A 27,121-nucleotide genomic window follows, 5' to 3' on the forward strand; every position below is an offset into this window, starting at 1 on the left:
CACTACTCTCCACCACAATAACACGCAGTTACCTACAAATGGCAGATGCCACCCACCGTCATCGGAGGGGTCTGCCTTACAAGGGCTGCACTCGGCTAGAAATAGCCACACAAAATTATTATATAGCTTTGATTACTGCTTACGATTATAAGACTCTGTACCATTTCACTGTTTGCAATGAAGTTTATCTGGAGCAAAAATGGTGACTATGCCGTAAGAATGCCAGAAATAAAATGTCAACATGTGCACAAATGTGAAGAGAATGATATTTTTGTCAGGTAAAAGAAGGGAAGAAATTATAGACGGTGGTGAGAATAGACGACATCGGAATATTGTTAGAATTTATTATTGAGAAAAAAAATTTGATTTCACTGGAGACATACTGGGAGAGCGCTACACGAATCAATTGTTGAAGAAGGCTGATTGAGAAGAAAGAAATATTTAGCTAAAGATAAATAATAGTAAACATCTATACGGACAGTTCAAGTCGCCAGCGATATAGAATTCATAACACTTCGTAATATAAAACTGCACGATCTAATTGGCAGATTACCTCAGTGCTATGTCACGAGATACTGGCAAGAAGACTGACATTACGAAAGGAGTTCAATCTTAAGAAGTTACGGAATAATAACAACTGTTGCGCAAGACATAGAAAGATTATATTATGGTTTATTTGAAGCCTTACTAGACATATTGGAAGACTCTAAAACATCATAAGGTATCATTATAAGAAGCAGTAGTTACAGATTACCAATAATATATCATAGTAGGCTTTGTTTCTAGATGACGAAAATGACCATGTTGATCTGCTTTTCTATTTTCACTATGCAAGAAACCAACTACATCATGTGCTGGACGAGCAGAGGCGGAGGCTACCTAGATGATGGTGACACGGATGACAAGTCGAGCCCATGAGAACCAGAGATGAGCAAAGACCATCCCTAACATTTCCGAGAGGCTGATACAATGCCGTGAACCTGAGAACCGCATGTCCTAGCCAGCTGGACATGTAGCGGCAACAACAAAAGCAGGAGGAAAAGATAAGTTGACTAAGCTCATTCTTCTCGTAAGTAATTCAGATAATATTTGTTTGGAAAGTGCCATTTTATATTTATATTCCTTACTAGAAAGATTTATATAAAGTGCTATTTTAAGTGTCCTAAAGAAGTGATGTTACGTGAATAGTCAACTGAATTCACAGTATCAGAGGTTATTAGGTTATCATCTAACATGAAAGACAAGTCCATTGAGGTAGGATTATAACGTCGTAGGAAGACTTAAAAATAATTTATGGAATTTGAAGAAAGTTTGAGAACAAAATAGAATATTCAGATGGATGAGTAACGATGAGGGAGTAAGATGCGTCAAGTTGAGATGAATTATTGTACTGTTATAGTATAGGATGCGACATGAGATGTGTAATATGAATTAAATGAGTTATATATGAAGAATGATAGAATGGTATGAGGAATAATGACGATGATTACTGTTACGTCGTAAATGAAGAGATAGATAATTTTTAGCAATGAAATTAGGTCGATTGACACAATTAGTGATAAAGAATAATTAAATTGGTTCTCAAATGCATGTTAATTCTTCAGGAAGCTTTATATAGTACCACTTACGATCCATGTAACATGCCTAACTTAACAACTACTTAGTTGATCATCGAAAATAATTCCATACACGGATGATAGCATGAATGTAGCGTATTTCTGCACAAATTCTAAACCACAGATATTTTCATTCTGGTAAGACAAGTTCAGGAGCTTATTTATTGACATTATATGATATCACTGGTAACATTATCCATAACTGAAGGTTGATGGTGAATGTCAGAGTCTTCTTGTTCTTATGAACCAAATTACTAAATATCTAGTTGAATTACATTAAGTACTTGTCAGATGTGAGTGATAGCTGAATATCAGGGCACATATAATTACTGAATTGGCACTTTAGATTTTTTTTTTTTAATTAATATTTATTTTTAATGAGCAACTCAACTAATAACAGTAATGACATTTCGGTTATTTTATTTTAAATAGAGGAATGACTTAGAGAGTTATCTTTTCTTCAACGCCAATGAAATACAACACTGAGAACTTGGAGAAGTTAAAAGAACATGTGAAATGTTTGTGATATTTAAGAAGGTTTCTTTGATAAATAATATCCCTGATGACAATGTGTTAGCTACAGGCAAATGAGTTTGTCATACTGTGAATTGATTAGGGAATATTTAATTAAAGCAAGTGAAAGTTAATAGAACCAGATTATGTGATGAGTGAAGAATATAAAAGCATGATTTTCATTTTATTTACAATTAAACCTATGTAAATAGTTTTCGTCAGACATTTTCTATAGCTCCTAATCAAGATTGTAAATATTTTGAACATATTTATTCTTATTAATTTTTGGAGGCCTCTAATTTAAAATACTTTGAAAGCAATTGATGAGATGTGACATCAATTAATTATTTCTTTAATGATATTCAAGGCACTTAAACTATTTTTTTTCAAGATTTTCTTCATTTTTATAAAGTGTTGTACAAGAATTAATTATTCTTTCAATGACTTCCTAGGATAAGTATTTAGTTTTTAAGTGAATGGAGATTAAGAACTAGGCCATGATATTCAGGAACGAACCAGATTCGCGACTAGGAGACGTCCGTTGCGTAGGTTTAGTTTATCCGACAGTTTACTACGACAGTGTTTCCTCTCGATACGGAACCCATAGCCCGGAATTTCGTCTGCATTTGGAAATTGATGTTGTGTTTGAGCTAGTCTGGATCTTACACGACCCAACCTGGAAGCGGGAACCGTTCTGCAATAATCACGCTTAATACAACCCCTTTGGAGTCCATCCTCCAGATGATGCAACAGCAACAACAGCAGCTACAGCAGTTGCTGCAACTGCAAGTGCAACAGCAGACAACTTTTGTCTTTTACAAGCTTTTCTGTCCCTACATTTGCCTCTTTTGATCTCACTAAAGAAGAAGATTGGGCTACATATTATGCTAGGCTACAGCAACATTTCATATGCCATGGTATAACTCATGAATTCTTTTTCTCAGCTCAGTAAGCAATGAAACTTGTGATCTATTACAGAAACTGAGTCCTGAACAGAATATCTCTGAAGTTCCTTTTGCTCAGTTAATTGCTCACTTCAATGAACATTTCACAAAAGACCCTCATATTGTGGCATCCAGATATAAATTTTTCCAATGCAGTCTCACCATGTTAGAGAATCAAAGAAAACAAAGACAAGCACGTGTATTCTGAAATACTACCTGTTCCAAAAAAATTCTCTTACGTTCATTAGACTCTTTCATCCAAGCAACACTCGTTACTGTATTAAGATTTTATTAAATCACAGAGGAGTTAGAACAATTCGATTTTCTGCTGTGAGGTTTGTAGTAGAGATTGAAGCTAAGGAAAACCTAATGTTTAGTCATATATAAATATCACACATGACAAAATGCACCCTTGTTAGGTATACAAACTCATAGAAATAATAGCTGCCTGTTTAAACAGAAACATAATACATAAAACAAATCCACAAAAGAAAATTGATCATGCATTAATGGTTAGTAATAAGACTCACAGTTTACTCACTATCCTGCAGTTGTTCTACTCCTTCCATGTCAGTGTTGTCATCGGTATCCGGGTCATCAGCCAAGTTGATAACAAACCGATCAAGGACTTCCTCGGCAATGCCATCCAGCTTCCACATATTAGCTTCCTCCTCATAGAGAACATGTTGAATTCCCAGCAGTCAGCAGTGATAGTATCAAGTCCTTCAATCAATAATTCTCGCACTTCCTCAATGGTGAAACTGACATTTCGAGCTGCATGTAGCTTAACCTGGCTCCATACAAGTTCTATTGGGTTTAAGGAGCAATGATACAGAGGTTATCTTAATACGTTTCGTCCCGACTCCGCTGCGGCTCTTGTCAACTCTGTACTCGTCACAAGCATCACAAATGTGCTGTAGTATCAGTGCCAGTAGTTCAACTTTAAGGTACTGCGGATGATACGAAATTCCCTTTGTGTCTAACCAGTTCTGTATGTTCAGAATCCTCTCGACTTTAACAGAGTTGATAAGGAGAATTGTCTAAAGCAATCACAGCACTGCTTTCTAAACGGGGAAGAATTTCAACAAACCATTTCTAGAATACGTTTCTATCCATTTCCTCATGATAATCCTTTGTAGACTTTGATTCGAACAATAACAGTCCGCCTTCCACAAAACCGTATTCATTTCCTCTGTGGAGAACAATTAGCCATTTACCCTTGCCAGAAGGAGATTTTAACCCACTCTGTAATCCCCTAAGAAATCCATCTTTGCTAGATGTTGTAGTTTAATCTTTACAAATTTTCGTAGTAGTGTGCCCTGCATTTACCCACATTTCCAGGAAATAAACAGGTCTACCCTCTTCACGAAATTTCCTAACCTGACGTAAATACTTTCATCTATACAACACTATTTCATCCTTTTTAATAAGAGCATACTGGCGATTTTGCAATACATAAGTGAAGTTCATAATTTTTAAAAGTCTGTGAAGAGTTTCACGGGAAAAGTTAGGTAATAATCAATCATTATTAACCAAAGCTAATATTCTATTCAGAGTTAGTATTTCATTTCTTAAAAAGAAGTGAATTTTTTTTGCGGATAGCTGTCATATTTCTCACTTAGATTTGTCGCTTTACGGGCTTTCTTAGGAGTAACCCGTTTCCTATCAACCTTACGTTCTTTCCTAGCACGGTAAATGCTTGCCTTGGAAATACCAGTTACATCGGCTACTGCACGTGTTACTTCATACCGAGTACTTACCAAATTTTCTTCACGAAATTTGGAAAACACATTTAAACATGCCTTTTCTCCACTCATCAAGTGCTTTTCATTTCTTATGTTTAATCACAGACTGGCCTGGTTCACACAAGGTTTACAATTTTGGCACTTTCTCGCACACACACAAACATGTACTGGACGGACGTTTGCACTTCCAACTAATTAAACAGTATACTCGATAAACATTGTGTATTATTTTTATTCACAATAAACTTAGAACAAGCAAGCAAAGTGGACATGAGCTTTGGATCAGGAGTCGCTGAGCTACGGGCTCAAGGATCATGTTTGCAAAACGGATCGTCGTTTCCCGCAAACTCTTCCATCAACTGACTTGCCTTCCTATGTCTGGGAGACGTAACATATTTGTATATACATGTGGGAAGAATAAGGAATACTCAAATTATATTGCTAATAATAAGCAAGAGCATCATATCATCGGCGTTCAGGCAGAAACGACTAGGTCCATTCTTTTACAAATTTGAGTGAAATGCACTACTGGGGTAAAGAAACCACGTTCTACACAATGGTGTGGTCGTAATTTTAATAGAATGAACCATTTTGGGGGTACGGGTACCCTACCTTCTAATGTGAATTCCATTTTTGAAGAATGATGTCCAGGCAAAAGTGCCTATGTGGACTTACTCACTTCATAACATAGTAGAAGGCATTGAAAAAAAAAAAAAAAAAAAAAAAAGCCCAAAAGGTGCGATAGCCTTGCCGATTTCTTAAAACCCATTTATCTCAAAACTACGTTTTTAGACTTCGTAACTTCTGCCAGAATGCCGACGATATGTTAGGCTTACTACATTTCTTCTAAACTATGCAAGTACAGCAATGTTAAGTTTTGTACATTTGTTCATATAGGGAGTGTATTACTAAAACCAAACCTTGAAAATATTGTGTACTCCGTCTCTCAAACATGGTAAGACAGACTGTAGATGCATACCGATTGGATAGCTTAACTATGCAAATTTGTATGTAACAGGAAAGGCTGTGGTACAGCTTGCTCAGATTCCCTCATTCGAGACATGGTCGTATTACATACGCCAGAGAAGAAAATTTGCTTCGAAGCCATCAAACACAGTAATCGTACGCTGGACGAGGTACATCGCCTGGCTGCCATGTACTAAGTCACTGCCTGTACGACAGCAGAAATAACCAGTTCCAGGAAGTTTGCTAACCTTGACACCCAGAGACATGGCCAGCTGCGCGTTAAGCACGGAGTGCATTCCACCCCAATTTGCAAGATCACTTGATATGCTAAAACAACATTGCAGCAAGCGAAGAACTCCAGACAATAAACAGCAAGTAAGCTACAGCCTTGCCATGGATGTTTCAAGTACCATGACCGGCACGAGTGTCATTTCTTCAAGGCTGCATGTTCCAAGTGCAATAAAGTAGGACACATACAGACAGTTTGTAAGAGTGTATCCCCGACTGTATGTCAACAGAAGAGGACCCCCACCAAGCAACCTATGGAAATTGATCAAGTTAATGTAGTTGTTCTTCAACCCCAGAAATCTACCAACCTCGTCATTCCTCTTCATTTCAAACAACGATCTGTGAATTTTCAGTTTGACACTGGATCGCCTGTTTCGCTAGTTAGCTTCTCAACCTATCATGCTCTTGGGTCTCCGCCTGCTATGCCCGCTGATATACACATAGTGACTTTTAATAAACAAAAGATCGATATCAAAGGCAAGATAGCAATGCAAGCTAGCTACAAGGATATTCACCGATCAGTCGAATTGTTAACAGTAAACCGCTACAATACGACTAACATAATGGGCATGAATTTGTTCAGGTGCATGACGGCATAAATGTTATTTCTGACCTCAGCCCCACTGCCAATTTTACTCAGCTAACGTCTCAATTTCCTGAAGTCTTTGAACCTGGCTTAGGCACTGCTCGGGATTATAAGGCTTACATACAATCGAAACCCAGCGCCACGCCTCGATTTTTCAAAGCCCGTCCTGTTCCGCTCACCCTGCGTGAACAAGTCAATAAGGAATTACGCCGATGGCAAACCGAAGGCATGTCACTCCCGTGAACTCCAGCAAATGGGCCACTCCTCTAGTCATTGTTGAGAGGCCAGATGGAAATATTCATCTCTGTGGAGATTTTCGTTCAACTATCAATAGTCAGCTTGAAATGGACATCTTCCCTATTCCCTGTCCAGAGAACCTGTTCCAGCAATTGGCAGGACAGTATTTCTCCAAGATAGATCTTCCACTAGATGAAGAATCTAAGCACTATCTCACCCTCAATACACCATTAGGTATTTTTCAATTACAGAGGTTACCTTTCGGGGTCTCCTCTTCAGCTGTTGTTTTCCAGAGATACCTGCATCAAATCACGGTTTCAATTCCCAGTTGCACCAATTATATGGATGATAATGGCGTCACAGGCAAAGACAACCAGGAACATCTACAGAATCTCCACCAATTATTAAGCAGGTTAAAGGAATGGCTTACATGCTAACCTAGACAAGTGTAGCTTCTTTCAGCCACAAGTACAATACTTAGGCCATATTATTGATAATAATGGCACCGCCCTCGTGATCAGAATGTCACTGCTATTCTCGATATGCCAGTCCCTCAAGATTGGAGGCAGTTACAATCATTTAGCCTATTGGGAAAGCAAACTACTATAGTAAATTTATTCCCCGCTTTGCTTCGGTAGCCGCTTCTCTGAATGCACTATGCCGAAAGGGAGTTAAATTGCTGTGGTCTGCTCAATGTCATCATGCCTGGCAAGCAATCGGTTTTTTTTTTTTTTTTTTTTTGCCATTGGCTTTACGTCGCACCGACACGGGTATGATCTTATGGCGACGATGGGACAGGAAAGGGCTAGGACTGGGAAGGTAGCAGCCGTGGCCTTAATTAAGGTACAGCCCCAGCATTTGCCTGGTGTGAAAATGGGAAACCACGGAAAACCATCTTTAGGGCTGCCGACAGTGGGGTTCGAACCTACTATCTCCCGAATACTAGATACTGTAAGTAAATTTCTTTCAAGAAAAAAATTTACTGTGTCCACCTATTCAATACAATTATATTCTGTAGTGATTATATCCTACAAGAATTATTTTATTTTATGAAATACTTCCTCTCATGCAGAGGCTGCCTTGCGACAAAGTATACTTTTACATTTATTTTTAGAAGAAAAATAGATATACTGTACTTGAGAAATGTTAAAGGTAACCTAATTGTAACAGCGATTTCTTAGAATTATCAGTGAGCCCCTTAAGGCTATAATGGCAATCTCCCGCTTTGCCCTAGTTTTGGGCATCTTCAGCCTAATGATAATCTTAAGGTAAAGTTCTTAATCCATTTAAACATTTGAACTTAAAACTAAACACAATGGTCTTATACTTAAAAAATTTTATACAAAAAGTTGTGCTTTAGATGATATTTACATAGATTTAAAATATGTTCATTAATTAAAACCCAGAATTTGTGTCAAGGAAGCAATTAAAACTATAACATTGACTAAAAATTGTCCAAAGCGCAAATTGGAACTTCGCCAACTGTTGGATGAATCATTAGGTTGACAGTTTGTAAAAATGTGTTCATCCAAAGGTGCTTATGATCACCTATGTCATAAGTACGGCAGCTACAAAACCGGAACCGTGGTATAATGTTGATCTTGTTGAGCTTGAATATCCCATTAGGAAGAAGCGTAGTTGGACGGTACTATTTAGAAGTTAAAAACGTGTATGTTAGAACATGTCAAATCATTCATTAGTTAGATGCTCATATGACAAAATGTTTCTTGGAATTTATATGCCGCTCTTATAGGATTAATGTTCCCGCTGGTACGTTGTTCTACCCTTGGGATGATTTATGAGTATTGTCTGTAACTGAATAAGAGAAAAAGAATTTAGAATGACAAATGTAGAACCCACTAAATATAAAGATAAAAGTGCAATACCCCATAATTGTGGATACTGGCTGCACTTAACTGACTGCAGCTATCGAGCTCGGTAGCAGGCAAACAAAACTGGATAGTGAAGGCCATCAAAATCTCACATTTCAACCTAGAAAACTTGTTACATTAGCAACGGATGCATCAGACTATGGCCTAGGAGCAGTATTGTCACAAAAGGATGACAACGGTCATGAGCGACCAATCGCTTTTGCTTCTAAAACTCTCAATTCTCATCAGCGTAACTATTCGCAGATCGAAAAAGAAGCAATAGCCACCCATCTATGGTGTCAGATATTTTAATGACTATCTCTATGGCTTACCTGCAGGTCCTGACACATCCTTCAATGCTCAAGAACAAGATTGTATACATCTAAATATGGAATTAGAAGACACCGTCTCTCATTTTCCTATCAACGCCCGCCGAATTGCCCAAGCTACAGATAAGGACAATTCCCTCGCTCAGATACGAACCTATGTACAGAATGAATGGCAGACCACTCCCAAGCTATCATCTGAGGCAGCATCTTTTCACAAGTTCCAAGAAGATCGCCTTTACTGTCCGTGAAGGAGTCTTATTGTTAGAATCCGGCACTCATTTCCGAGTCATCATCCCAGCCAGCCTTCATAAACAAGTGCTGAACTTACTCCATAAAGGTCATCGGTGTATTGTCCGAATGAAGCAACTAGCCCACCAACACTGCTATTCGCCTGGCATTGATACTCAAATTGTGAACAAGATCAGACAGTGTGATATTTGCCAAACACATCAGAATTCATCACCTGCTCATCTCTCCTCCTGGCCGCCAGCAGACAGCCCATGGGAACGGGTACATATTGACTACGCAGGACCATTCCTAAATTCAATGTGGTTGATTGTAATCATTTTCCTTTCATGGTCGAAATGAGCTCTACGGAAGCAACCATTCGTGCCTTACAGCGGATATTTACAAGGTCTACCTCAACTATTACCGGTATCTCTGATAATGGACCTCAGCTCACATCAGCCAGAATCCAGGATCTCTGCGCAACAAATGGCATTCACCATATCCTGGCACATCCATCCCACCCAAAATCCAATGGAGAAGCTAAGCACTTCGTCCAGACTTTCACCAAGTCCCTGAAGAAAGCTGTCCACTCTGGTCTCCACAAAGACTAGGCTCCACTACAGCTTCTGGGAAATTACAGGACCATCCCTGGACATGACAGTCTCAGCCCAGCGCAGAAGCTGCATGGACGAACTCGCAGAACTCTGTTTTCTCTTTTGCAGCCCGTCAAACGGAAGACATTCAGCACCAACCACAAGTTCCACCCTGGTGACAAGGTCTATGCCAAAACTTTCCGCCAGCATCCAGCCTGGGTACTAATTAAATGTCCTTTGGGAAACCAACCGTGCAAGGCCCAGACAGCTGGCCGGATCATACGTAGACACCAAGATCAGCTCCGCAGGCGCTATCCTCCAGCCTCGAAGGTGGATTTACCCCCTCCACACCAACAATCTCAGAAAGAGCATTACACCAGTTCATTAACATGGGTTCTTTTCCAGGCGAACCAGCACTACTGCAACAGCACCAGTATGTGGCCACCACAACAGAGATGGCCAACGCCCCAGTCCAACAGCATCATTGCGGTAGACGTCGTCAGCATTTTACGCTGTACCGGCGTAATTAGGAGGAGAGGGTGTTATGGTGCCCTTATTGAATTGTGCGCCACACACCTACGTCTGCAGTCAACACACCAGAGTGCAGCACTGGATAATGACATCACGCCAACTTACAGTATAAGTTGGCATGCAGGATGAGCTACGAAGCATTGCCGTACGCTGACCTGTCTACACTGTACTCCGGCCACGTAGGGTATCCCCTATTTGAAAATGTGGTCTGGACAGGTGGACCGACACAGGTCATGAGGTTTCACCTTTGCACGCACAATCAGTCATTCCCTTTCTCCCTCTCACTGTAGTCTTCTTTGCCTCCAGCATATTCATGACATATTCTATTGTAGAGAAGGACTTTATTCCTTACTTTTGAATTTATGTTTTTAAGATAGGGCTTCCCTTAATATCTGTGTTCTGGCAACAAGAATATTATTGTGACTTAAAGCAAACTCAGGAAGTGACAACAGTCATTCCCACTAATAAGCATCATTGTAAATAATGTAGGCCTATATAGTTAATTTTTATGGTCACTAGCGAGAACAACCTGTAGTTTCAATGCAATTTAAAGTGAATGAATACTTGTAAACTGGTGAATCAATAAGATTATGTTTGTGTTTGTACAAGTGTTTGCTTTTGTACACAACAGAAATAAAGTTAGGAATGGTTGCAGTAGTGTAATGTGCCGTGCAACTCGTATCCGAGTAAACCTATTCTTTAGCAGTTTACATTTTCACACCCAGAGTAGTAAGGAGAGATTAAAGGAACTTACTAGGAAATTGAAGTTAGCAAAAAAGTCTGCTAAGAATAACACGATGGCAAACGTAATTAGCAGTCATACAAATTTTAAGGAAAAATGGTAGGGTATGCATAGGTACTTTAAGGCCGAAGCAGGTTCCAGGAAGAACATTCCAGGATCATTAATGAACAAGGGGTGCATATATGCAAGGGAGAAATATTTAGTCAGTGGTATGGAAAGATACTTTGACATACGGAAAATGTCCAGGTAGAAGAGGTTATAAATACTGGTGAAATAATGAATTTTACCTATGATAAAGATATTTACAAAATGATACAGAAGTTGAAAATTAGAAAAAACAGCTGGGATTGATCACATTTCTGGGGATATATTATGGTAATTGGTAGAGATATAGCACTGTATCTGAAATATTTGATTACTTTTTGTGTGAAAGAACTTTAATAACTGAATGGAGAATTGTTACAGTAGCCCCAGTGTATAAGGGAAAGGGTGATTAACATAAAGCAGATAATTACTGGCCAGCCGGCTTGACACGTCTTTGATGTAAGTTCTGGGGAAGCATTCTTTCTGATTATATTAGATGTTTGCAAAATTACTAACTGGTTTGAGAGAAGGCAATTTGATTTTCAGAAAGGTTATTCTAGTGGGGCTTCCAGCAAGATAAAGCAGATATCTTAGATTTGGGAGATCAACTGGACTGAATTGCAATTTACCTATCCAAGGGTTTTGATAGGGTAGATCATGAGAGATTGCTTACAAAAATGAGGGCTATTAGACTAGACAAAAGAATGGTTGAATAGGTGGCTAAATTTCAAGCAAATAGAACTCTGAGAATTAGACTAGATGAAGCTTTATCTGATCCTGTAAAAATTAAGAGGAGGGGAGGATCTTGCAGGGCAGTATTACTGGAACTTTATGTTTCCTTATGTATATAAATGATATGTGTAATGAACTGCAATCACAGATAAGACTTTTTGAAGATGATGTTATACTGTAAATAAGTTACAGGATTGTGAGCGACTGCAAAGAGACCTCGACAATGTTGGGAGATAGACAACAGAGAATTGTATGATGGTAAATGGGATGAAATGTCAAGGTTGTACGTTTCCTCTCAGTTTTAATGTGTTGATGGGGTGAAAGTACCTAATGGGGATCAGGGTAATAACATTAACGAGGTTATAAATAAAGTTTACAGATCTCTTCATATGGTTGTGAGGGTTTTTACGGTTGTTGTAAGGATGTAAATGAGAGGGCTTGTAATTCTCTGTTGACCCCTATTAGAGTACAGGACCTGCACTAGGATTACTATTTTCCTTTTTTTCTATTTGCTTTACATCGGACTGACACAGTTAGGTCTTATGGTGACAATGGGATAGGAAAGGGTTTGGTGTGGGAAGGTAGAGCCCCAATATTTGCCTGGAGTGAAAATGGGAAACCGAGAAAACCATCTTCACGGCTGCCAACAGTGGGGTTCAAACCAACTGTCTCCCAAATACAAGCTGATAGCTACATGACCCAAGCCCTGCAGCCACTTGCTTGGTACCAGAATTATTACAGGAAGTGGAAAAGATCTGGATGATTTGTGACAAAAGAGTAGCATTATGAAAATGTTGAAAACTTTTGGCTGGAAAGTCTTGGGAGTATGGAGACAAGCTGCTCAACTAAGTTGTATGCTCCGAACTCTCAGTGGCTAGATGGCATGGAACGACATTAGTAGACAAATCAAACATACTTTCCAAGGGATATAGTTATTTGTGTGTGTTGGCACAGTTGGGAAATTTAAAAAAAAAACCCATATGAATTGACGTAAGTATTTTAAAAAAACAAATTCTGTCTTTTTCGTATTTGTCCAGATTAGGTGCAGGATCTGCTTTTCTAATGGCCTATCGACACTTCTGTCGATCAACGCCAATGTTAGGGACAACTTCAACAAATTCCCCGTGTTGATTCAATCTAGCCGTAGTTTCTCAGGTCATCTACGAAATACATGGCAGTTTTGACTACAGACTGCTCATCATTGTACATGATGTGCCCATATAAGAGTAAATGAGCTGTTGTGCTTTTTCTCATTTACGGCTGCCACTACCATGATGGGTGGAATAACTTTGTTCCTGACATGGTCAAGACATTTGAAGGCATGAAGGGCTTGTTCATGGTTGATAGATGTCAGACAACATTCAGATATATATAGGACGACTCAGCACGCCCCACATTTGCACACCTTGACCTTCAAGTGAATGGTTATCTTTCGATTATCGAGGACTCCAGTGACCTGTCTCCACCTCATTTCATCTAGGCTGCCCTGACATAATACAGGCGTCAAGATGAAATCATGGCCTAACTTTCTGTTAACTTTGTAACTGCTCCCTCTCTTCAAGACACTTGGGGAGATGAAAGTTATTATCTTGGGACACATGAATATTAAATAAACTATTTGTGGCTTGCCCGCAAATTGCCACGCAAATAGAAACAATCAACATTCTATGGTTCCCCATTTCTCTATGTAATGTTTGGGCGCCATGGTTACAGTTTTTAAATAAAACTGTAAACCAAAATTTATATTTACTAGCATAGAGACTTACACTTAAATCACAGGGGTAGGATTTTAAATAATTAACCATTAAGTATCGCTTAAGAAAGAAAATTAACGCAATATAAAATACAAATGAATTTATTATTAAAAAAAAAAAATGAGATGAACCGGAAAAGTTTCCTTAAAGCGTGGAGGAATTTATAATTTACTGAATTTACTATTGCTTGCTTTATCTAATTGAAGCTCACCAATTGCAGCTTTCGTTGACGTCATCTGGTTTCCGTGGTTACTCGTTCTCTTCTTCTCGATGTAGACTTTGCTCCATGGACATCCTTCCTTCCTTCTCTGATATGATACTTGCCTAGTCTTTAAATTAGACATTGGCCCTATACTTGTAATAACTGATCAGCGTTGATCGTATGAGGAGAAAATTCAGAGATATGAATTTTTCCATATTAGTAGAAATCTCAAACCAACTGAGCTATACTATTTATACGGTACAGACTTGTACCAAAATTCCATGGACTTGAACTAAACATAGTTCTTCGTCCAGAATATTTACTGAAAATAACACAAGCCGTAAGCTTGTTTCGTTTCTCGTAGATCCGATAACATAACCGAAGCGACAACACACTGTACAAAAGTAACTATGTCGCGGAGCGACCACACACTGTTTCAAAAAATCAAATCACGTCATTCAAAGTAGATGTTCACAGTAGAAGTACTAGTGATGGAGTACCCTAAGTATCTCGCTGTAAGGTCCCGTTTTCGTGTTGAGAATCAGTATATATCCGGGCTCACCCCCACTCTTGGTAACAGTTCAATCTCAAAACTCATATACAACGAAGTATCTGATTCGATAGATCGAAGCATCAACTCCCTTTCCCTTCTTCCTCGACAAGTCCAGAAGGCGTGGCGATGATATAGCTGACCAGCTTGCAAGCCTTGCGCACGGGTCGCTGTTTACTAGCCTTGGTCATAAAATAAACCCATGAATCATGCAAAATCCCAAGCTTCAAGAATAACCCTCCGTATACACAAACATGAGATGAAATGAAAACAACTATGTCTCAACATATTGACCGTATTTACAACATAATGAATTCTTATCCTACATAATATAATAATTTAAATAATAAAACGATGTTATCATATATACAATATGATTCCAAAAGGCCTAGATTACAAATGATTGACGTTGAATAAATATGTTATTACAAATAATTACCGATGGCGGATAAACTTGATATCAAATGATATCGCGTAAAATGATATTATGTTAAATTAGTAGGGCTGGAGAAGCCTGGACGGTTACAACTTTATGACCCATTCATGCACCAGTTCACAAAGAAGCTGGCAACATCTCTGACCAAGAAAAGGGAATACTGTGTATTCATCTAAATTCTTAAGAAAACAGGAATGTTTGAATAAATGCATACTTCATACACCTCAGTGTTTCATCAACAAAAGTAAACTGCCATGACCCACAACTATAAGTAGAAATTTTACACCTTTATTATTATTTGTCCTGAGAAATGTAGGTATACATTTTGACACTCATCACAATTGGTAATTCAAAGCAGATGGGATTTTAAGTCAGTTGGAAAAATAACAGCAAGATGTAAATATACTTACTGGAGTCTCCCAGAAAGACAATGTATTTATTTCGCAACAGTTCCTTGGCATTTTTTTTGGTAAATATATCACACATTCTTTGAGGAATTTGAACCACAGGAAACAAATCTTGAGTATTCTGAAAAGAAGAAATTTTACTGGATAAAGTCAGAAATAGCTAAGGATTTCAACAAATTATCAGTTGTCTTTAGTAATATCCAATGTGAAATTTTGTGAAATAAAACTAAATGACACAATAATGCAAATATGTCAACTTTATCAATTTTATATGAATAATAAAGCAAATTCACAGTGTGTGCCTTCTTATAAAGGTTTTTGCACCCTCAGAATAGACCAGCGTGTCCATCACAGCTTTACAAGGACCGGGCGAGTTGGCCGTGCACGGCTGTGAGCTTGCATCCGGGAGATAGTGGGTATGAACCCCATTGTCAGCAACCCTGAAGGTGGTTTACCGTGGTTTCCCATTTTCACACTAGGAAAATGCTGGGCTGTACCTTATTTAGGACCACGGCCACTTCCTTTCCATTCCTATCCCATTGTCGCCATTGTCGGTGCGACGTAAAGCAAATTGTAATAATATTATTTATAAAAGTCTTACAAGGCCAACTTGTTCCCCCACTTCATCAACTTGACTCATGCGCGTGCGTCATTCTGCTTAGGAAGCTGTTCAGTAAGAGGTTTTTTCTCTCTGTTTTCCGTTAGGCTAGTATTATGTCTTTAAAATACCAAAATATGATGATAAAATTGTTAAAAATAACATGAAATTCTACAAAAAAAGTTGAATTCTTAAAAATCAACCCTGATTTCCACAAAAAAAGAAAACCGCAGGTCCCTACCTATAGGAGGTAAGAATACCTGCTGCTAATTCCTGATAGATTCAGTATTTATACATATATCTCTTGTTGCATACCAGAACAGAATGTAGCTACCACTGAAGGCTGTGACAGTATGGAAGCTGCTGAGGTATGAGTGGTGCTCAGAAATGGCATACAGAGCCTAACTAGTGTGTCTGGGATGCATAATGCTTAATATAGGGTCAGTCATGCTGCAATAGCACCATCTGACTCAAAGAGGAAAGTAACAGAAAACTACCAAGTTCCTAGTGTTGCCCATAATGCCTCTCTCTATGGTACTACCATTGCCTTTTGCGGTTTCCTCACAACTGCAAAACCTTGAGTAATGCTATGCAAGGATCCAACCAGTCAGTGGACTAATGACTTGACAAATAGGTGGCAAGCATCACATATTCCAAATACAATTGTACACTGACTGACAGAGCAAATGCAACACCAAGAAGGAGTGGTTCGAAAGGGATGAAAGTTGGGGAAAAAAACAGACGGCACGGACGAATAATTGATGTTTATTCAAACCGATATGCAGGTTACACAATGCGCACGGCATCGACTCAGTAGGATGTAGGACCACCGCGCGCGGCGATGCACGCAGAAACACGTCGAGGTACAGAGTCAATAAGAGTGCGGATGGTGTCCTGAGGGATGGTTCTCCATTCTCTGTCAACCATTTGCCACAGTTGGTCGTCCGTACGAGGCTGGGGCAGAGTTTGCAAACCGCGTCCAATGAGATCCCACACGTGTTCGATTGGTGAGAGATCCGGAGAGTACGCTGGCCACGGAAGCATCTGTACACCTCGTAGAGCCTGTTGGGAGATGCGAGCAGTGTGTGGGCGGGCATTATCCTGCTGAAACAGAGCATTGGGCAGCCCCTGAAGGTACGGGAGTGCCACTGGCCGCAGCACATGCTGCACGTAGCGGTGGGTATTTAACGTGCCTTGAATACGCACTAGAGGTGACGTGGAATCACGCAATAGCGCCCCAAACCATGATGCCGCGTTGTCTAGCGGTAGGGCGCTCCACAGTTACTGCCGGATTTGACCTTTCTCCACGCCGACGCCACACTCGTCTGCGGTGACTATCACTGACAGAACAGAAGCGTGACTCATCGGAGAACACGACGTTCCGCCATTCTCTCATCCAAGTCGCTCTAGCCCGGCACCATGCCAGGCGTGCACGTCTATGCTGTGGAGTCAATGGTAGTCTTCTGAGCGGACGCCGGGAGTGCAGGCCTCCTTCAACCAATCGACGGGAAATTGTTCTGGTCGATATTGGAACAGCCAGGGTGTCTTGCACATGCTGAAGAATGGCGGTTGACGTGGCGTGCGAGGCTGCCACCGCTTGGCGGCGGATGCGCCGATCCTCGCGTGCTGACGTCACTTGGGCTGCGCCTGGACCCCTCGCACGTGCCACATGTCCCTGCGCCAACCATCTTCGCCACAGGCGCTGCACCGTGGACACATCCCTATGGGTATCGGCTGCGATTTGACGAAGCGACCAACCTGCCCTTCTCAGCCCGATCACCATACCCCTCGTAAAGTCGTCTGTCTGCTGGAAATGCCTCCGTTGATGGCGGCCTGGCATTCTTAGCTATACACGTGTCCTGTGGCACACGACAACACGTTCTACAATGACTGTCGGCTGAGAAATCACGGTACGAAGTGGGCCATTCGCCAACGCCGTGTCCCATTTATCGTTCGCTACGTGCGCAGCACAGCGGCGCATTTCACATCATGAGCATACCTCAGTGACGTCAGTCTACCCTGCAATTGGCATAAAGTTCTGACCACTCCTTCTTGGTGTTGCATTTGCTCTGTCAGTCAGTGTACTTTGACAAAGTGGCACTAGTGTTTGTTTATCGCAGTTAGTTAACAGCGGGGCAAATAAGTAGAGCCCTGCATGGATATACAAAATAATATCCGCATCGGCTCCACACTTCCTTCATCCGTGAATGGTTATCTGCAAAATGGGTATCTGTGCATATTGTAAATTTTTAACTACAGTATATTACACCCAAGATATTGAAACAGATCTGTTAACATAATACAATAGGCTGACACCTGGCACCAGAACCCCTACAGTCACAGGTTCATGAGAGACTTCCCCTTGCAAAAACTAGACGTATTGACCTTTGTTCCTTACTTCCATTAACTGAGGACTGGAGCCAGCGAGGCTTAGGTCAGATTTTCGGCTTTAGGGTCTCACGGCTCTTTATATATCACTATTCTCCCATACTAATGTCAAGGGTCGCCTAACCACAAGCAAAAACAAGAGTATACCTGAGTGAAAATCAATAAACATCATTATTTAGAAATTATCAGCAAAATTATCCGCACTTCCATACTGCTTGTATCCGCCAAGACACTAACTCCGCGGATTCATATCCGTGCAGGGCTCTACACGTAAGTATATGAAAAAGGAATGTATGAAAACTGTAAACAACTTTTATCCCATTCAAAGTCTCTAGCTCAACCTAATGCATAGAGGAGATACAAGAAAATGTCATAACCCTGTAGACCACTAAAAAGGGTATCTGATGGCATAATCTGTTTGTCGATATGACGTACCGTTAAGCAGCAGTTAATTTCAAAATTAAGGTCTACAATTATAAACGTGCACATCAGTGGCGGCTCGTGCTGAATTATATTGGTGGTTGTACTCTGGGATGCCCAGTCCATTGCAGTAAATATAATAGTCAAATCTACATTTGCAATGCATACGGGAAGTGCCAACTGAGCTTGTGAGCATTCGTCCTCCTACCCTGCAGAAACACTTTACTCCATGTCCTATCAGTTTGAAGTTCTCGAAAATGTACAGAAAAAATACAGGTAAACATACATCTCAATTTGTAAGACCCCGATTTCAAGGGACATCAACAATATAAATAACTGACTTGTAAAAAAAAAAAAAAAAAAAGCCTTTCTTCCGCTTATAGAAAAAATGTTTATTTACATTGATTTAGTATCGACACACTCACATTTGCAGAGGTTCCAAGACCTACATATATCTTTGAGAGCCGGCTTTCTTAATGGAAGGGGAACATCAGCTGATAGTACTAACGTTCCGGTTTTCATCTTTTGCAAGTTGCTTTACGTCGCACGGACACAGATAGGTCTTATGGTGACGATGGGACAGGAAAGGGCTAGGAGCAGGAAGGAAGCGTCCGTGGCCTTAATTAAGGTACAGCCCCAGCATTTGCTAGGTGTGAAAATGTGAAACCACGGAAAACCGTCTTCAAGGCTGTCGACAGTGGGGATCAAACCCACTATCTCTCGAATATTGGATACTGGCCGCACTTAAGCAACTGCAGCTATCAAGTTTGGTTGTTTTCATTTTCACGACTACCTAACTCGGAAGAATTCACTAGCAATACAGAGAAACACATTCATTGTTACTTATAGTCCTAGAAACTCACTCACTCGCTTCGTACGAGAGAGAATGTTTCGGTTGCTGGATAGAATTATGCGCAAGTCCTGACCATTTACACAAAAGATAGAGATATATATATGTACCTCTCGTGTATTATTTACTCTCTATGGTCTCAGCGATAGAGCTGCAAACAGGCGATTGAAGACTGGAAGTTCCAGTGAAACAGAGTGTCAAAATCAGCATTTTGAGAGATTGACAAAATTGCCTTGAGAGTTTCATGTATCGGATCTTCTTTGTTTATATTAACGAACTGCTAATATATACGAAAAGAAATTAAAACAGGCTAAATGTTTTTTGTAATTAAATAAAACAAGAGCATTGTTGTCTTGCATTTTTTTAAATAAAAATTTTGCGGTAGCTCATAATTGTGGGAAGTAAATAAATTACTACTTCTTTCCTGGCTGTATATGCACCCATACAACAGGCACCCCCAAGCCCACGTAGACTTGAAGAGAGAGTGTCCAACTTTCTTTTTCTTGCTAGTGGCTTTACGCTGCACCGACACAGATAGGTCTTACGGCGACGATAGGATAGGCTTTGGAGTTAGAAGGAAGCGGCCGTGGCCTTAATTTCTGACATCTTGCACTAGATTTAGCAGCACTTCACTCCTCCTACCTATATGGACAATTTTCCATGGAATCGATTTTATTTTACATAAGGCACACGTTACAGAAGCCTCATTTAGCGGAGGTCTCCACTGAATAAAGGTGTCCGTTAAAGCAGGTTGGACTGTACAACCAAGTAGCACTTGCCCTCTTCTCTCCTTCCCCTCACCCCATATATAACAAATCTCAACAGAAGCAAGAGAACAAACTTCGATCCAAACGTAGTTGCTGGAGGTAATGGATGGTCAACAGCTTCGGTAAATACATAAAACTTTCTCACTAAGGTTAACAGTGGAGGACTTGTGAATACATAATTTGTCTCACTTTTTCATAACATCACCAATTTAAAATATTTTATGCAATGAAAACACCACTGTACATATATACGCATGGTTAAAAGCAATTCAATAGAATCTGATGATGTTCTTGTGGAACAAAACATGTAATTCCTTGTTTCCGTGTTATTTTTTTTGTTATAGTGTTATAATTTGTGTTTCGATAGACTGAAAAGCTTTGATTAGTTTCGATAAACTATAAAATGTTTTTTAAGTTTGAGTTCATCACACTCTATTGCAATCTAATTTTGTATTTTTGAGAATATAGAAAAACCGTTCACATGTATAACTGAACAAAAATGTGAACAAAACGTAAGCTGCTTCTTTAAGTCGAGGAAAAGTCTAGCCTGATGAATGTATGATGAAAGGTGGGCAAATTCCCCTCTGCATGAAATATGTCCTGTTGCAGAGTATTACGCTGCAAATGTTATGGCATGTCTGCTGCGTTTAGAGAAAACGGCCTAACAAATACATTAAACTTGGGAAGTAGTTTGACGATGTTCTGAAAGACCATTTAGAAATATGATATATTTGATTTTTGTAAATAATCTTGCTGTAAATAAAAGGAACTACACACATTCTCCCTACCGCAGCCCAGCAACATGTCTTCCCCCTTTCCCATTTGGGCTTCAACGTAGGAAGAGACTATTCTACTGTGCAATGCACACTGACCACTACATGTGCAACGTGTACAGTATGAGCAGCCCTGATCTACACGAACAGTCACGAACATATAAAAAGCATTGTATGTACATGAAACTTAAAGGTATCTGCAAGGAACCGTTTTCTGGGATTCCGCAGGCGTTTTGCTGGAGGATTTTCGTCACGAACAAAAGAAAATTAATGCAGCCTATCACTGTTGTCTTTTGGATGAACCAAAAGCTTCATATCCCATCAAGCGACGCCGTCAACCGATCCAAAACATCATCCTTCTCTATGACAATGCAAGACCGCACATTGCCGCTTTAACGCAGAAAAAACTGAAGGAAATTCACTTGACATCTCTGGAACACCCTCCATACAGTCCAAATTCATCGCTCTGCGACTACCATTTGTTTGGACCACTCAAACAAGACCTAGGAGGATAGCGGTTCGATGATGATGCAAGTATAGAAGAGTTTGTGCGCAACTGGCTCCGCACACGCCCCTCTTCTTCCTATCAGGATAACATTTAAAAAACTAACAATCCAATGGAGAAAATGTGTATAGAAGCCAGGACACTATATAGAAAAGTGATCTCTATATGTGTATTTTTTTGTTTTGTTGATGCAATAAATTTTTAAAAAATCATTCCCATTTATATTTGATCTGCCCTTGTAGTTGGGACATCTGGTCGTTTGAGGGTGATTAGCAGTAGAGGAGAATTTCCTTGACAACGTGCAGGGAGAAGGAGAGGCTGTGCAATAACCACAGGGAATCACTGCAACTGGAAATTCCTGCTTCAAGATTTCTTTCACTGCAACAGCCCAACATTGTTGTCTCCTCTCGTCTGCCTTCAGCATGTCGTAGGCCTACTGCTGTTGCCAATTCGTTTGGCCAGGATCCTCAGAGACACCAATGTGAATGTGTCAGATCAGACAATGCAAAATCAGCTCCATGGCAGATGACTAAAATCAAGAAGGCATGTGCCAAAAACTTCTCATAAACTAGACCATAGAGCAGCTAGAGTGAGGAGACAACAGTAAAATGAGCAGGTACTAGTTGAGACTTCTTGTCGTTTGAGGGGTGATACCTAGGATAATGAGCAGTAGAGAAGAATCTCCTTGGCAACATGTGGAAAGGAGGAAAGGCTGTACAATAGCCAATCATCAAGACAGGGAATCAGGGCCCAAGTGATCAAAACACCTGAAGTGCATGCTTGTTTCCAAAGAGGTCACCATAAGCTTGCACCCAAACAAGAGCATTAGAGTCTGGAGACAATCCAGTGAGAGACAGAACGAGTCCTTCATCCTGGAGCATCATCAGCAGCAACGGGGTTTCCCTTATTCTTTCAGGGAGACAGGGATCACTTTTGGTTGATGTACACCTCCAATTCATACCCAGGCTTGTTTTGCATAATTGACAGCAAGCTGTGTTTTTTTTGTGTGTGTGTGTGTGAAAATACATTTCATAATGTATTATGTAGGGAAAAACCACACAGAGAAAAATAAAAATAAACTATATTAAACCAGAACATGCAAAACATTTAATGCTTTAAAAAACAATGAATTTCCTTCTTTGAGTATTGTACATTTATGTTAGTCCTAATAAGTACCAGTATGAATAATAATAGCTTCTTTCCTTCTTGTTCCTCTCAAAATTATTGCTGTATAGCCATGCTTTTGATACAAAAAATTCCATCTTCCATAATTTATCATAGAGTTTAATCCTGCAAGTTATGTATGATGCCGATTATGATATCCTAGTTTTAAGGAGCATAATATCTACTCTGTCAACGGTCTCCGACTTATACAGCATGTTACAGAATGAGGTTCCTCCGCTAGGAAAAACTGACTAAGCATACTGTACTAAAAATTCACAAGTACCGAACAGGAATACATACCTCGTCTCTATACAATTTATTAAGACAGAATAGAAACCGTGTCTCAAACTCTTATTTGATAAAGGATAAATACCTGTCAATACAGACCGGTACTTACAAGAAGCAAATTTTTTGTTAGATGCAATGTTCTTGATTAGTATATACAGTAGAAGGGAAATAATGGATACAAATGAAACAAAGTTTTATTTCGCACAGCCACGCCTTCTCCTTTAAAAGGCAAGATTTCGTTAGATATCTGAAAAGTGTATAGAAAAGGAATGACAGACACGAATTAAAGCAATTTTATTTCGCACAGCCACATATTCTCCTTTCAGAAACAATCGTAGAAATGTTCTGAACATTCTAATACGCCATATAAAATTAAATCATGCGTAAGAAAACTTCCAAAAATGACTAAATCCCCTTCATCCTGAACACTTCGATCATCACCATGAATATCTTTTCAATTTAATGGTCCAAAATATTAAGCTGTCACGCACATACAACATTCCAAACCCACGTGCAAGTTAAATGGAGAGGTAAACAATAATCATAGAAACGTAAGTTAAAGAATAGTAATAATGGCAGTGACTCATTAATTTCGTACCACTTACGTGTCAAGTGATTTCTAAAACTACATCAGACAGTAATCATTCACTAAACTCATCTTCATTTTCCGCTGACTAGACAAAAATACATTTTACATGTTTGTTCTTGCATTAAAATGAACTAGGTCTTTCCCGCGTTTCGTCAGAGTAGGGTTCGTTCAGAAAGCCACATCAAATACTTTAATATGATAATACCGGACAGCTTGCTGTTTACAGCGAGAACGTCGATAGTGCTGCTACCTACATGGCTTGGTGTGACTAACTCTTCAATAACATATTGCCATCTGTATGCTTCTTGGCGCTCTGCCGTGTTGTTTATAATGTATCAGAGTTTGTCACTAAATAATCTTACACTGCAGTTATATTCCAAGAAAATTGTAATGCGCTGATCAAATTACCCAGCAAGATAATAATGGCCTGGGAACTGATAAGGACCGCAGCTATTAAAAAGAAGTAATGACCTCGCATCTATGTTGCGGTTACATTCTATGCCCCTTATATTAAAAATCAATCAAATACGTCCCACTAACATTTCATTAGAGTAAAACCAATAATATTAACAAATATGGAACTCATGTACACTCAAACTGGAGGGCCGACATTGTTAAACAGTACCATCAATTTCACAATAGAAAACTTGGGGGGCCTGTAGCATAATGGTTATCGCGGTAGTCTTGAAACTGAAGGCCATGAGTTTCGAATCCAGTCAGTTCTTTTACTGTAAGAAAATAATAATAATAATAATAATAATATCGTAATAATATTCTTTACGTCCCACTAACTACTTTTACGGTTTTCGGAGACACCGCGGTGCCGGAATTTAGTCAAGCAGGAATTATTTTACGTGCCAGTAAAACTACCTACACGAGGCTGACATATTTAAGCACCTTCAAATACCACCGGACTGAGCCAGGATCGAACCTGCCAAATTCATATCAGAAGGCCAGCACCTCAACCGTCTGAGCCACTCAGCCCGGCTTAAGAAAATTATTTCAGTGTACAGGCTTGAGCACCAGTCCGCCTAATTTAATACGTGTGTGTCCGGCTCCGCGGCTAAATGGTTAGCGTGCTGGCCTTTGGTCACAGGGGTCCAGGGCTCGATTCCCGACAGGGTCGGGAATTTTAACCATCATTGGTTAATTTCGCTGGCACGGGGGCAGGGTGTATGTGTCGTCTTCATCATCATTTCATCCTCATCACGACGCGCAGGTCGCCTACGGGAGTCATCTGGCGAGCCGAACTTGTCCTCGGACACTCCCGGCACTAAAAGCCAAACGCCATTTCATTTTTTTTCAATACGTGTGTATGGTAATTCTTCATGCATAAATTTGTGAAAGAGACTTTAGAAAATTCTGAACACTTCTTTCTTGTCAGGAACATTGTAGTTCACTCACATAACGCCAATATGTATTATATATATACAGATTATGTATTTCTGCCTTCAGAGGTGAAACAGAAAATTCTAAGTACAGTAAAAGCGAGAAACCAGCGTGAGACGAGTTCCCGTGTAAAGTTCGAGAAAATCGGCCGTACCGAAGAACTGGAAGAAGAAATCAAAATAATGGACCAAAACTCCTGTTCCTTAACTGCAGCTTCTCTTTCCCGAAATATTAATTAATCAGGGATGTTGTTAAGTTATCTGCCCCCTCTGGTGCTTTGGCTCAATGGTTAGCGCTTCGTGGCCCTTCTGTGTGTGTGTGTGTGTGTGTGTGTGTGTGTGTGTGTGTGTGTGTGTGTGTGTGTGTGTGTGTGTGTGTGTGTGTGTGTGTGTGTGTGTGTGTGTGTGTGTGTGTGTGTGATGTCTTCATTCTTCGGAGTGTTGGATCTCTTTCATTTCCCTTCTGATTAGTGTTAATAGAGGACGGTTGACCAATTGTACTCCCTCTTAACGCAATAATCACCACCACGGAATGGTCAGCGTACTGGCCTTCGGCTCAGAGAGCCCTAGTACGATTCCCGGCTGAGTCGGAGATTTTAATCACGTCTCTAATTGCTGTAGATCGGGGGCTACGGGTTTGTGTTCGTATTCGTACGCATCTTCAAATACATACAACACATCACACGAGAAACAACCACAGAAACACGCAATAGTAAATATGTATCCCTTTACATGTGACTGGTATTAAGAAAGGTATGCGGCCGCAAAACTAGGTTAAGTCCATACAAAGTGCTGCGCCAGGTAATTAGGAAAAGGATAGAAAGACGAGGGTAGAGTAGTTGTTAAATATTCCTCCCAGAGGCTGAGAGGATCCTCAAACAAATTTTGCCTTTAATTTTTAAGACACAGCGAAAGGCACGACTAACATAATGCTCGTTTGGTGGTTTATGAAGGAGACATTTCATATTTTAAAATTGCATTCTTCATTATTATGATTGTGCAATTGTTTTAACAAAAATATTTCCAATGAGTGTAGATGCATTCCTCTCAACTGTAGCATAGACAAGTATGCAGTTCACACCAACACGCTAGATGTCACCACCGTCGCTGTTCGCACTCCACTCAATGCTGTTGAGATAGAGCTGTCCGGTATTGGTGTATTAAAGTATTTGGCCACATCCAGGCATTGAAAAAAAAATTAAAATTAATGACAAATTGTCCTAATAAACTTAGAAGAATTCCTATCGTGATTGTTTTCACAGTGGCTGTTGCAAAATTTATATTTTAATAATTATTTGAAAAAAGACGTAATCATGGCCTTAACGTGAAGCATACTTTTATCTTTTTTAATTTAAGTTGACAGCATTGTTTTTCAGAGAAAATGTAGTCTACGAGCTAGAATATTCCAGAATTCTATCTCGTTGGTCTACACCGTTGCCTACGAGATATACAAGGCCGGGAAGTGTGCACTAGTTCTGAGCATAAAAGCCGTCCCCAACCAGGTTCGCAGTACCGCCGCCAGATGTCTCGACATCGTGCTATAGTTTGCATGTGCTGTAGTGTATTAACATGTGGAGAAAAGTGTTTTTAATGTGTTTACTTATATATTTCACTTAAAGTTAGTGTTCAAATGAACGCCAAGTAAATTTCATATACACTATAAAATATGGTATATCGTACTGTAAGTCCAATTCGTCAAATTCGTCAATTGAAGTTTTCAGTAATTTCCAGCCAATCCAATTTTAAAGGAGAAGTGGATAATTGCTTCATCCGGACAGAGTGGGGGGGGGGAGGAGAGGATTAGGTTCACTTTGGTCACCTGCGACGTCATCCAGAGTCTGTAATTTACATTTTAATTATTGAGACTTCAGTATATGGGTTACAGATTCATTAGATCACTTCACTGCCTCCGATTACCGCATCAAAAGGCACTTAAGAATTAAGCCTATGTTGACTTTTCGAATGAAAAAACTAGAATAACATCCCTCATTAAAGATCCCCCTGTGAGTGGGGCCGGTAGAAAAACACCCACGGTAT

At 39.8% G+C, this 27,121-nt stretch overlaps 1 protein-coding gene across 3 annotated transcripts in view; it reads right to left on the reverse strand.

Moving 5' to 3' along the window:
• The window catches only part of LOC136872053 (PC-esterase domain-containing protein 1A), a 221,735-nt gene extending 197,893 nt beyond the window's left edge, over window positions 1-23,842 (reverse strand). For all 3 annotated transcript variants that reach the window (XM_067145913.2, XM_068227287.1, XM_067145905.2), the window contains exons 1-2: window positions 23,713-23,842; window positions 15,358-15,475 (exon numbers count right to left, since the gene is read on the reverse strand). In XM_067145913.2, the coding sequence (XP_067002014.1) occupies window positions 15,358-15,433 (76 nt within the window). In that variant the 5' untranslated portion in view covers window positions 15,434-15,475; window positions 23,713-23,842. The remainder of the gene's footprint in view (window positions 1-15,357; window positions 15,476-23,712) is intronic.
• Between the last annotated feature and the right edge of the window lie 3,279 nt (window positions 23,843-27,121).

This window comes from Anabrus simplex, chromosome 1, assembly GCF_040414725.1.
Source record: "Anabrus simplex isolate iqAnaSimp1 chromosome 1, ASM4041472v1, whole genome shotgun sequence".
Taxonomy (NCBI): Eukaryota; Metazoa; Arthropoda; class Insecta; order Orthoptera; family Tettigoniidae; genus Anabrus; species Anabrus simplex.